Here is a 15,167-nt window from a genome sequence, read left to right as displayed (position 1 = left end):
AATTAAAAGTCATCATCTGCAGGTAATGGAGCTAATTTAGCTTTTTCTAATTCTTTTTCATATTCTTTCATTTTTTCAACATCTATAGGTTTTTCCTATTTAGCAGGTAATGGTTGATCTAATATATTTAAGAAATTATCATTTAATAATTTTTGAAGTAATAATTTAAATGGTCTATCATATTGGTAATTAGATTTAGAGGAAACATCGCAATAATCCATATTATATTTTCTATGTAAGGTAATATTTTTAGGCATAATTACTCTATCAGGTAAATCTACTTTATTACCAACTAGTACTAGAGGTAAATCTAATCTTGTGACTCTTAATAAATCTTTTAACCAGTTCTATGAAGCGTTATAACTATCTCTTGAGGTAACATCAAAAATAACAATTGCAGCATCAGCACCTATATAATAACCTTCTCTTAGACCACCATATTTTTCTTGACCAGCAGTATCTCAACAATTTAATGTAACAGGGCCTTTACTTGTGAAAAAATCCAATTGATATACATTTGCACCTATAGTAGCAACATAATCTTGTATAAATCTACCAGAAGTATGTCTAGTAATGAAACATGTTTTACCAACACCACCATTACCAATTAATACTATTTTAAACTATAAAGCACTCTAATATTGTGGATTTGTCATTATATAAAATATTAAGAAATGTGATAAAAATAAATTTATATAAAAAAATATTATTTATTTTTATAAAAATAATAGATAATATATTTAGATATAATATATAGTAATTAGGATATAAATTATGAAATTATTTAATTTTTATATATTTTTTAAAGAATTATATTATATTATAAATTAAATATTTTTATAAAATAAAAAAAATAATTTGATTTTATTTAAATTTATGTTTTTTAACACTTGTATAAATCGATGTTATATAAGTATTATCTATGTAGAGTTTATTACTTCTTATATATAGAAATATATTTATTATCTTATTGAACTAATGTATATTATTAATATACTCATCTATATTGGCTTGATTTAAAGTATAATTTTTATTATGAAAAATTATATATATTTTAATATTTTATTCTAGTTAGTATATTCATATTTACTATAATTTTTAAAGTAAAAGAATATATAATATATTAATTTATCTAAAAATTAATATATATTTTATAATTTTATAATTTAAAATTATTAAATAATATTATTTTATAATTAATTACTTTCCTTAATATAAATATTATTTATTTATTTAAAATTATTTTTATTCAAATTATAAATTATAATTTCTATGAAAATACTATAATTAATATATTATTGTATTTGTTCTTTAATATTTCTTATAATTTAAATTAAATTATATTAATAATAATATTTAAAAATACTCTATATTTATTTACATTAATTTATTTTTAGATTTTTCATTATTTTTATTTTTATATATATAATTATTATAATTATAATTAAAAAAAATAATAAAAAAATATTCCTAATTTTTTTATTATTTTTTTATTATTTTTTTTATTTTTCTTTAATTTTTTTTTTAAAATTCTTCTAATAATAACAATGTTTTATTATAATAATAATATATTCAAACGATGTTATATTCTCTTTTATCATGTAATATATGATTTATTATAGAATTAATTTCTTTATATTCTTTAAATGTTGAAAGTATATTTTTAAATCCTTTAAATTGAGTTTTATCTAATTCTAATTATCTTTTAAAAATATATTTGTTTTATAAATAAAATTTCTCTCTAATATTTATATGGATTATCTAACCAAGATGTGTGTTCTGTTATAATATTAGTAAAAACTTTATCATATATAAAATTTGTTATTTTATAAAAATTCTAATTTATTTCATCAAGATTCTCTTTTTTACTTAAATCCTTCATTTCATCACTAAAATTTATATTTGATAATTTATATTCTTCTTTAGATATTTCATTTAGATATTGAAAAAAAGTTATATATTTTTTTGATTCTTTTATATAATAAGTTGATTTTTCATTAATAATTTCTTCTATAAGATTAACTATACTATCAATATTAGAATTTGAAGGTGTTGTAAGATTGTTTATAATAATATATCAGTTAAATATATTTAATTTATCATATAATATCGTCTCTTTATCATCTAGTATATCCATATTTTATATAAATTTATTAATTAATTTAGAAATTTCATTTTTTTGTTTTTTTTTTTGTTTCATCTTATTTTCTATTTTTAAATATATCGTATTTTTCTTTTATTACAACTAGTTGATTTAAAATATCCTTATTATATGATTTTCTTTATATAATATAATCTATGAAAAATTTATTTTAATTTAGTTCCAATTGATCATATTATATTCTAAAATACTATCTTGCTAATTTTTTATTTTGTCATTTTTTTCATATGTGAAAAAATAGTAAATGATAACTATAAGGATGTTATAAAAATTCCTAATAATTTTTTTTAAAACATCTATAATAGTTAAAAAATTGTATATTATCATGTATATTATCATTCTCAGAATAATTTGTTAATTTTTTCATAAATATAATTTATATTTTTATTTGTTATTTCTGTATTATTTCTATATGTACTTTATATATAATATATTTTTTACTTGTTTCATAAAACTTTTTCTACACACTATACATTTCATTTAACTCCTTTGGGTCTATATTCTTAAATGCTTGTATTAATTCTTTTATTCATTTTATTCAAAGAACTAATAACAGTATCAATATCATTATTATAGATATTATATCAAGATTTTATCTCTTTTTTTTCTTATTTATTTAAGTAATCATTGTCTTTGTCTATTGAATAAATCTAGTATATAACTTGATAGTATATAATAAAAAAGATTACTCTTAATATTTGATTTATATGATTAATGATATTTATATAAAAATTCATATTGAATATATTTATAATTATAAAATACAACCATATTTTTTAATATTTTGAAAATAATATAAATATATATTTTAGAATTAGAATTAAATTTATATATATTAATAATAAAAAACTTTTTTTATTTAATTAAATATAATACTTAAAATTATTTAATTATTTATTATCTTATACTTATGTATATTTACTCCACTAAACAATATCTAATAATCTATAAATTATTTTATGGATCGTCTACTTGTTTATTTTGGAGTAAGTATTAGTTCTGAAATCAGATGATTAAAGTTCTTTATAATAGAAATAAAAACACCATATATCTACATGAATTTTAATATGAAATAAATCCTTTTTTTAGTCTTTGAAAAGGAAGCTTTATACTACGCACCAACAACCTAAATAGATGACCTGGACTTAGTACCATTTACAATATCCTTGTAAATGATACCACCGATGTAAGTTAGATAATTAATAAACTTCTATAGAGAAGTTATCCTTATTCTAAAGCCTTAATCTCATCAGAGGCTAATAGAGAGGTCATGGCATCATTTATCTTTGAAATGATGTCATACCTTCCACTGAGCTTGTCGAGCCTTAATAGATTTTCATGAGCTTCGATGTCAGACATCTAATCTCATGAGTTCTCTATCTTAGCAAGGAGTCTAAGACGTACGTCGGAGTTGGATGTTGATATTCGGACATCAACACTCACATGTGATTTTTGATTAGTACCACATGGCAGGATGTGTTCTGACTGATTGGGGATAGACTAATTACTATCCCTATCAGTTTTTCTCCTTTTATTGGAATGAGTATGAGACTAATGTTTCTTATTATCACATGAGGATGAGTTCTAGGGATTTATTAATAAATATGATTCTATAACTTTTTAATTAAAGAAAAATATAAAAATATTTTGATAATTATTTTTAAGCTAATTGATAGTAGAGTTGCAAGATAATAATGAAATTGAACTAAAATTATTATTAGTAACAAGAGATTGATCAATCTCTAATCCCTTATTCTTCTATTTAAGCTTAAACTATAATTATTCTTCTACTAAAGATCCCTTTACTTTCTTCTTTCTATTTTTAAATCAAAGAAAGTATTTTTTTATGAAAAATTTTAGAATTGGCATTCTAATCATTTTCCATATTTATGTTCATGTTTTATAATATTATTATATATAATAAAAAAATTCATATAATTTTTAAATTTATGTTTTTTGACACTTGTATAAATTGATGTTATATAAGTATTATCTATGTAGAGCTTGTTACTTCTTATATATAGAAATATATTTATTATCTTATTGAACTAATGTATATTATTAATATACTCGTCTATATTGGCTTGATTTAAAGTATAATTTTTATTATGAAAAATTATATAGTAAATAATGATATAAAAATATTTATTTTAATAGAAATAGATAATTAGTATTAATTTTTATGAAATATAATTTTTTCTACATATATTAATTATATTTTAATAATATTTACAATCCTCTGAGTAAAGTAAAATTAAATTTATTGTTATAATTTTTAAAAAATATAATTATTATTTTAAATAATCCTATTATTATAATTTTATACTCTTTATTTTAAATACCTAGATAAATATCTAAATATTTATATTTTTGTTTTCTATTTTTAAAATATTTTATTTTTAATTTTTTAATTAGTTTAAAATAATTATTTTCTATAATTTTACTTTATTTTATTTTCAAAATCTTTTTTATTTTATTAATTATATTTTAATTTCTATTATATGTTCTTAAACTATATTTAATATTAGATTATGTTTTTATATTTATACTTAAAGTCTACTATTTTAGTATACTTAAGTAGTTATATGAATAGATATATATATATATATATATATAATTTTACATACATTATATTTTTTAATTATTAAATCAAATTATTCAAAAAATTTATTTAAATGAATATAATTATTTTTTTATCTTTAAGAATGTTAATTTTTAATAGTTTAATATATATAAAATTTATAAATATACTTTTTTCTATAATTTTTAATTTAATACTATGATAATATATATTAAAAATGGTAAAGTAAATGAGTTAACTATTTTTATTGAATTTTTTAAATTTTCTTTTCTATTTTATCATTATTTTTAATTATTTATTTATCTCTATATATTAATAATAGTTTTTTAATTTATATTATCATCTCTTTTTTCTTCTTTATTTTCTAATGTTTAATATTCACTTTAAATATTATTTTTAAAAATAATCATTTGATTTATAATTAAAAACGTATATATAAAATCTATAAAAATATCATTAAAATATCAGTTAAATGTTAAAATTAATATTTTTTATTACATACTATATAATTATATATTAGATTTATACAATAAATAACGACGTTAATTATTTAATAAACTTAAAAGAAAAATTAAAATCTTGATATGAGATTTATAATAATGAAAATGATAGTATTATTATTTCTTTAGATAAAATAAATGAAAAAATAGTAGAAATGTTTAAAAATATAGAAAAGAATGATTTAGATGAAATATGGAATAATTGGAGTATTTTTTATAAAGAATTTAAAAAATACAGTATATATAAAACATATAGAAATAATGTAGAAATAATAAATATATATATAAAATATATTTTTGAAAATTTAAATAATTAGTCTAATAATAGATATAAAAATATAAAAATCTTTTTTATTATAGATAATTTAAAACGTAATAGGCCTTATTATGGTGAAGTTAATTATTTTTCATATTGGATTGAAATATGTAAAAATTGAAAAATTAAAAATCATTGATGAAATGATATTTTAGAATATAGAATTTTAGATCGTGCTAATTTAGGATAGAGCTTTTCAACTGTGATATTTTATGAAGAAAATGATATGATATTTAGTAAAAAAAATAATAATAATATAGAAAATGAAAGAAAAAATATATTTCAAGAACTTAATTTATTAAATCAATTTATTTAGAATAAAGAATTAGAATAGATAAATAATCAAAAAAATAAAAAAATTTATAATATAATAGAAAAATTTAATAAGAATTTAGATATAGTTTATAATAAAGATATGGTAATATATCAACGATTAAATATAATAATATAGTATATTAAAGATAAAGAATATTAGTTAGATCAAAAAATCAAGATTATAAAAAAAATTCTATATGAAGATTCATTTTCTTCCATAACTAAATCAAAAAATAATAATATAACTTTTTTAGATTATTTAAAAGAAATATGTATAGAAAAAATATAAATTATCTATAGATTTTAATAATATAATAGAAAATTTAGAAAATAATAATTTTAATAATATAGAAGAATAGTTTTCAAAAATAAAAATCCATATTAATGATAATTTTTTTTCTAAGATGAATATTTCTTGAATTGGGTTTGGTAAATTATTATATAAATTATGTCAATATATTATGTATGAAGAAATAGAATTATTTTTAAAAAATAATATAGCTTAGGTTAAAGAAAGTTTATATAATTTAAAAAATATACTTTTGAAGTTTGATAAAATTAATAACAAATGTATGAATGAAATTAATTTTATAACAAATTATATATTATTTAATGAACAAAATTTTCATATTATTGTACATTAGTATAGTAGAATATTATTATTAATAGAGGAACTAGTATAGTAGTAGATAAAAGAAAATAATAATAACTTTAGAAATATTCTTATAATTATTATAATTATAATATTAGCAGTAATAATCATAATCTTATTTGGTATATATAAAAAATGAAAAAATGAAAAAAATAGAAAAGAAATATAACTTATAATTTTATATTTAAAAAATATTTTTATTAAATAAAAAGAAGTATATAGATTAATAATCTATAATAAAAACTTATTATAGCTGCTTTTAACATTTATTTTTATAATTAGATTATCTTTTCACAAATAATTTATTAGAAAATAAATAATCTATAAATATATAAATTTTTTTTTATAAATTATAGAAAGTATAATAAAATATTGATTTACTTAATATATTATATGAATAAATAATTGAAATATATAATATAACCATTATTTAAATATTGATAATCTATATATAATAAAATATTTTTTATACAAGATTTTCTTATATTATAAACATACTTAATAATTACTAAAATAAAATTTTAAGATAAATCTATTATTATATTTAATCTAAGTTAATATAAAAATTTATTATTTTATAATATTTTGATATTTAAATTTATTAAATAAATTGAATAAATCATTTTTACATAGAGTATTATTTTAATTCCATTTCAATCATTATATTTATTTATTTTTTATCTTTTTTACTATATTCTAAAAAAGTTTTTTCCTAGTTTTAATCTTTTGATATGTAATCTTTATTTATTAAAAATTTTATAATTTATTTAAAATATATTTTTTTAATAAAAAACTTATTATTGAATTCTTTTATATTTTTATAGATAATGCATAGAATTTTTTTATATATTTAATTGATTTTTTTTCTAAATATTAATTGATTTTTATTTTAATAATATAATAAATAAATTTATAATTTAAAAATATCGTTAAAATATCAGTTAAATGTTGGAATTAATATTTTTATAACATGTTATAAAGTTATATATTAGATTTATACAATAAATAAATATACTGATTAGTTAGTTAATTTTAAAGAAGAAATGAAATCTTGATACAATTATTAGTTTTATAAATAAAATAAATGAAAAAATAATAGATGTATATAAGAATCTAAAAAGAATAAAAATAGATAAAATGTATAATAATTAAAAATATTTTTATAAAGAAACTAAAAAATATACAACGTATAAAAATATATAGAAGTAATTTATAAATATTATTTATTTATTTAAAATTATTTTATTCAAATTATAAATTATAATTTCTATGAAAATACTATAATTAATATATTATTGTATTTGTTCTTTAATATTTCTTATAATTTAAATTAAATTATATTAATAATAATATTTAAAAATACTCTATATTTATTTACATTAATTTATTTTTAGATTTTTCATTATTTTTATTTTTATATATATAATTATTATAATTATAATTAAAAAAAAAATAAAAAAAATATTCCTAATTTTTTATTATTTTTTTTATTATTTTTTATTTTTCTTTTAATTTTTTTTTAAAATTCTTCTAATAATAACAATGTTTTATTATAATAATAATATATTCAAACGATGTTATATTCTCTTTTATCATGTAATATATGATTTATTATAGAATTAATTTCTTTATATTCTTTAAATGTTGAAAGTATATTTTTAAATCCTTTAAATTGAGTTTTATCTAATTCTAATTATCTTTTAAAATATATTTGTTTTATAAATAAAATTTCTCTCTAATATTTATATGGATTATCTAACCAAGATGTGTGTTCTGTTATAATATTAGTAAAAACTTTATCATATATAAAATTTGTTATTTTATAAAAATTCTAATTTATTTCATCAAGATTCTCTTTTTACTTAAATCCTTCATTTCATCACTAAAATTTATATTTGATAATTTATATTCTTCTTTTTAGATATTTCATTTAGATATTGAAAAAAAGTTATATATTTTTTTGATTCTTTTATATAATAAGTTGATTTTTCATTAATAATTTCTTCTATAAGATTAACTATACTATCAATATTAGAATTTGAAGGTGTTGTAAGATTGTTTATAATAATATATCAGTTAAATATATTTAATTTATCATATAATATCGTCTCTTTATCATCTAGTATATCCATATTTTATATAAAATTTATTAATTAATTTAGAAATTTCATTTTTTTTTTTTTGTTTCATCTTATTTTCTATTTTAAATATATCGTATTTTTTCTTTTATTACAACTAGTTGATTTAAAATATCCTTATTATATGATTTTCTTTATATAATATAATCTATGAAAAATTTATTTTAATTTAGTTCCAATTGATCATATTATATTCTAAAATACTATCTTGCTAATTTTTTATTTTGTCATTTTTTTCATATGTGAAAAAATAGTAAATGATAACTATAAGGATGTTATAAAAATTCCTAATAATTTTTTAAAACATCTATAATAGTTAAAATTCGTATATTATCATGTATATTATCATTCTCAGAATAATTTGTTAATTTTTCATAAATATAATTTATATTTTTATTTGTTATTTCTGTATTATTTCTATATGTACTTTATATATAATATATTTTTTACTTGTTTCATAAAACTTTTTCTACACAATATACATTTCATTTAACTCCTTTGGGTCTATATTCTTAAATGCTTGTATTAATTCTTTATTCATTTTATTCAAAGAACTAATAACAGTATCAATATCATTATTATAGATATTATATCAAGATTTTATCTCTTTTTCTTATTTATTTAAGTAATCATTGTCTTTGTCTATTGAATAAATCTAGTATATAACTTGATAGTATATAATAAAAAAGATTACTCTTAATATTTGATTTATATGATTAATGATATTTATATAAAAATTCATATTGAATATATTTATAATTATAAAATACAACCATATTTTTTAATATTTTGAAAATAATATAAATATATATTTTTAGAATTAGAATTAAATTTATATATATTAATAATAAAAAACTTTTTTTATTTAATTAAATATAATACTTAAAATTATTTAATTATTTATTATCTTATACTTATGTATATTTACTCCACTAAACAATATCTAATAATCTATAAATTATTTTATGGATCGTCTACTTGTTTATTTTGAGTAAGTATTAGTTCTGAAATCAGATGATTAAAGTTCTTTATAATAGAAATAAAAACACCATATATCTACATGAATAACATTAGTTTTAACATTTTTTAATGTAGACTCATCTTAGTTGTTAATGAAAGATATTTCTTTTTTTTAACATAAGTAGTTTATAGATGTCTTAAATTAATATCTTCCTAGTCTAAACATCTATCTTCTTAAGATCCGACTCATTCCAATTAACTATACCGAATGAATACTAGAAAAGGCTTCCAGCTAAGGTATTTATGGCTTTAACCATATTCCTACCATTAAGTTTAGTTAATGTAAGCTTCCTCACTCTTTTAAAATATTCATCGGTTAGTTGAATTTTAATGGCCTTATCCTATATAGTAGGGCTTTCCTACATGCCTAGATATTTATACTAGGAGGATATTGGTAGATCCTTTAGGGCCTACCACCGTGTATTTAAAGATGGATTTTCTTTAAGAGTAGTCTAGTAGCTAAAATTTTTATAATATAAAAATAATATAATTTATATTATAAATATATATTATAATTATTTCTTTAATATTTTATTATAAATAATAGAATTTTATTACTTAAAAATATAAAATAATAATAATAGTTAATATTTAATATTTTCAAAAAAAATTATAAAAATATCGTTAAAATATCAGTTCAATGTTAAAATTAATATTTTTTATTATATTATATAAAGTTATATATGAGATCTATACAATAAACAATGATAATAGTTATATAATTAATTTTAAAAAAGAATTAAAATCATGAAATGAAACATATAATAATGAAGATGGTATTATTATTATTTCTTTAAATAAAATAAATAAAAAAATAATAGAAATGTTTAAAAATATAGAAAAGAATGATCTAGATAAAATAGAGAATAATTGAAATTTTTTTTATGAAGAATCTAAAAAATATACTACATATAAAACATACAGAAATAATATAGAAATAATAAATAAACATATAAATATTATTTTAAAAAATTTAAATAATTATTCCAATAATAATAGATATGATAATATAAAAACATTAATTACTATATATATTTTAAAAAATCCTCATTTTTTATGAAATATTAATATTTTATTTTATTTTGGTGTATCTGAGAATTGAAAGAATAAAGATCATTGGTGAAATAATATTTTAGTATATAATATTTTATCATATTATGATTTACATTTTAAATTTGTAAATATTATATTTTATGAAGAAAATGATATATTATCAATAAAAATAAATAATAATATTTTAGATCAATTAAAAAATATTAATATAGATTTTAGGAGTTTTAGAAAAAATATTAATATTAATAATCTAGAATAGATAAATAATAAAAAAGATGAAATTAATAGTATAATAAAAAAATTTCAAAAGAATTTAGATATAGTTTATAATAAAGATATGATAATATATCAAAAATTAGATATAATAAATTATCATATTAAAAATGGAAAATATTTATTAGATCATAAAATTAATATTATAAAGAAAATTTTATATGAAGAAATGTGTGATTATATAGATAAAACAAAAAATAATATAACTTTTTTAAAATATTTAGAAGAAGTCTGTACAAAAGAATATGGATTAACTATAGATTTTAATAGTATAAATAATAATGATATTAATAATAATATTAATAAAATAAACGAGTAGCTTAAAAAAATAAAAATTTATATTTAGGATAAAATTTTTTCTAAAATTAATAATTTATATATTTTAAATAATTTATTTAGTAAAATATATCAAGATAGTATATATAAAGATATAGAATAGATTTTAAAAAATAAAAAAATTATAAATTAGATAGAAAATAATATAATTAGTTTAAAAAAAATATTTTCAAAATTTAAAAATATTAAAAGAATTTAGATAGAAGAAATTAATTTATTAATAGATGGTATATTATGAAAGAAAAATGATTGTGATGTTATTAAGGCATCTTATTATAATAAAATATTGTTATTAATAGAAGAACTATTATAGTAGTAGATAAAAGAAAATAATAATAACTTTAGAAATATTCTTATAATTATATGTATAATATTAATCTCAATAGTATTAATCATTATAATTATATTTTTATACAAAAAATCAAAAAAAATAAGTTTAGAAAAGAAATATACAATTTAAGTTATATAATTTTTAGATATTTTTTTTATTAAATAAATTAATTATTTAAATATACAATATAAAAATTTTATATTTCATAATTTTTTGTATTTAATATAATCTATAGCAATATTTATATTAATTTTATATAATATATAGTGAAACTATATTATTGTGATTTGATATGAGTGAATAGTTCTAACCATCTAATTATATATATACCTTTCATTATATCATTTATTGTTAGCTATAGAGGGGTTTATTTTTATTTTTTTTAAATTTTAATTTTTAAAAATTATTTATTTAATGTTTCTAATGGCCGCCTTATGCACCTTTACTCCGCCAGACGATATCTAATGTTCCACGGATTGCTCTGTGGACCACCTACTTTCCTATGTTGGCAGGTATGACCTTTGAGATCAGACGATTGAAGTTCTTTGTAACAGCACCAAAGACACCTATAGCTACTGGAACAACAATAGTCTTCACGTCTCAGAGTAGACCCAGCTCAGTTGCCAATGGAAGGTATCTCTCTTTTTTAGCTCTTTCCTTTAAGGCAACATACCTATCACTACAGACCGTAATCTCAATGATTTAGCATGTTTTCTTACTCTTATCCAGGACTACAATATCAGGAACATTATGTGATATAAACTATTCATCTAATAATCTCTTATCAGTCTAAATAGGTGTATCTCATAATATTTTCACATTACCATTCACTGACTCTAGGACAGATTCCGGATAATGATCAAATTCAGTACGAGCAGTTGCAAGATGATATTTCTTTGCTAGATTAAAATGAATTAATCTAGCAACATCATTATGCCTCTTCTTATACTGATTTCCTGTACGAGCGGTGCATCTGACAGCAATCGCCTCTATGGTTTGAGGATGATTACTACAATTACACCTTTTCTAGTATAGTCGTCTACCTAATGTATCCTAAGCAAGGGTTATTAAAGCCTCTTCCCTAGGACCATTTTTCGGTTGATGTAAGTATCCTATAGACGTCTTAAAATCATTAGCAGCCGATAAGGCTACCTCCCTTAAGTACTCTATTTTCTACATTACACCTTGACTATACTACTATAAAGGTCGAGGTTGATACCATTGAGATATTTCATAAGTTTTCTTAGGGATAGCCTATAACATACTCAAGATAGAGGGGTTTACATTTAATATAGGTTCAAATAATATTATTTATTTCAATCATATCTTTATACCTTTTATTAAAATATTTTATTATACCTTCTTGTATGAGAATTATAGTGATCTTTTATTTATATTAAACTCTAATTTCATTTACTAAAAGTTTATATTTCATTTTTTTTCTTTTTCCCAAAAATTAGATTGGATAAACTTTTAATTTCTACTTCTATTATTTTAATTTCTTTTTTAAATTTGTCAAAAAGAAAAATATCTAATCTATTTATATAGAATATTATTTTCAACAATAGGATAACTTTAATTTATAATAATTTTAGCAAATCTTTTTTTCTTTTAAGGTAATTTATTCATATTTAGTAATGTTGTATTTTAATCATATAGCTTTGAGTAATGCTTCATGTATTGTTTTATAAATATAATTAAGGATTATATAATATCTTATAGCTATATAATCAACTGTTTTTAAATCCCTTTTCTACACTTCTTATATTTTATTCTATTTATTGTAAAAATATTTATATTCTACATATTAAAAATTATATTTTGGTTTATGGACTATAAATACTTCTTTTAATTCATGATACATAATTTTAAAAAATTTATTAATTCTTTTTTTAACTCCATCTTCTATTATATTTTTCTTTTATTCTATTTTTCATATAATATTTTTTTATATAATCATCCTCATATATCTAGTTTCATTTCATATTTTTTATTAATATTTTGGTTATTTATTTAGATATATATTCTATTCTATTTCACTAGAATTTATTATATTGTTTTTATTGTTTTAAATTATTCTAGTTTTTATTAAATTATTCTGTATAAATTTTTTCAAAAGGTTCAGATATTTTATTTAAGACCAATTTTTCTTCTCATAATTTAAAAAATAAAGTAAATACTATAAAAAATTAAAAATATAATATAATTTTCAAAATAAAGCTTAAAAATAAATAAATAAAATTCTTAAAAATTATTTTTTTTATATAAATATTTAATATTAATATTAAAAATCAGTTATTTATTTTAAAATAAACGTTTAAAATTTATAAAAAAATATCCTAAAAAATTATTAAAATGTTAAGAATAATATTTATTATCATTTATTATACAATAATCAATTATATTTATACAGCAGATAAAGACATTAATTAGATAATTAATTTTAAAAAAGAATTAGAATCTTGATATGACACTTATAATAAAGAAGATGATTCTATTGTTAAATTTTTAAAATTATTTAATAAAAACATACATGAAGAATTAAAAAAATTATGAAGTGAAAATTTAAATAAATTAAATGAGTAGTGAAATATATTTTATGAAGAATCAAAAAAGTTTACAACATATAAATTATATAGAAAAAATATAGAGTTAGTTAATAAATATATAAAAATTATCTTAAAAAATCAAAATAGTTCTTTTGATGATAGATATGATAATATAAAAATGATACTTATTTTTATTACTATAGGAAAGATTCCAAGCGAATTTTATGAATAGTTTATATATTATTCTGGAGTATTAAAAAATTGAGAAACTAAAAATCATTGATGAAATAATATTCTAAAATATAATAAAATGGTTTATTCGGATTTAAGAAGTAATTTTGAAGATTTTTTATTATATGAAGAAAATGATATATTATTATGGAGTGATAATAATGACAATGATAATATTTTAGATCAAATAAATGAAGAATATAAAAAATTAAATGAAAATTATAAAGATAATAATTTAGAATAGATAAATAAACAAAATGAAAAAATTTATGATGTTATGAAAATTTTTAATGAAAATTTTTTAGATATAGTAGAAAATAAAGACATGAAAATATATCAAAATATAAATATTATATCATTCTATATTAATAGAATTTTGTACTTAGAAAATGAAATAAATAATAATATAATAAAAGAATAGAATAAAATATCAAAATATAATAATAAAATAAAAAAAAAAAAAACGATATTATAAATAAAATTTTACATGAAAATATATATTCTACTTTAGATGAATTAAATAATAATATAACTTTTTTAGAATATTTGGAAGAAATATGTATAAAAGAATACAAATTAAATACAAATTTTAGTGATATAATGCAAAATTTAAAAAATAATAATTTTAAAGAACTAAAAAATTAGTTTTCAGAAATAAAAAGATCATATTATAAATAATTTTTTAAATAAATTCAATTTTGCTAGAGTAAA

The 15,167-nt window shown here is 16.1% G+C and overlaps 2 protein-coding genes across 2 annotated transcripts in view; one reads left to right on the top strand and one right to left on the bottom strand.

Annotated features, from left to right (window-relative positions):
* Window positions 1-2: 2 nt before the first annotated feature.
* LOC125290332 (GTP-binding nuclear protein GSP1/Ran-like) lies at window positions 3-3,520 on the bottom strand. Its single transcript, XM_048237162.1, is given in 2 exon segments — window positions 3-633; window positions 3,465-3,520. Coding segments are annotated over 2 exon segments (687 nt in total).
* Window positions 3,521-12,190: 8,670 nt separating this feature from the next.
* The window catches only part of rps4x (ribosomal protein S4 X-linked), a 37,621-nt gene continuing 34,644 nt past the window's right edge, over window positions 12,191-15,167 (top strand). The window contains 1 exon segment of the mRNA XM_048237161.1: window positions 12,191-12,309. Coding sequence (XP_048093118.1) covers window positions 12,191-12,309 — 119 coding nt within the window.

This window comes from Alosa alosa, unplaced genomic scaffold (genome assembly GCF_017589495.1).
Source record: "Alosa alosa isolate M-15738 ecotype Scorff River unplaced genomic scaffold, AALO_Geno_1.1 AALO_1.0_unplaced_4, whole genome shotgun sequence".
Classification (NCBI taxonomy): domain Eukaryota; kingdom Metazoa; phylum Chordata; class Actinopteri; order Clupeiformes; family Clupeidae; genus Alosa; species Alosa alosa.
Note: the sequence above shows the minus strand (reverse complement) of the source record. Positions and strands in the feature narration are given on the sequence as shown.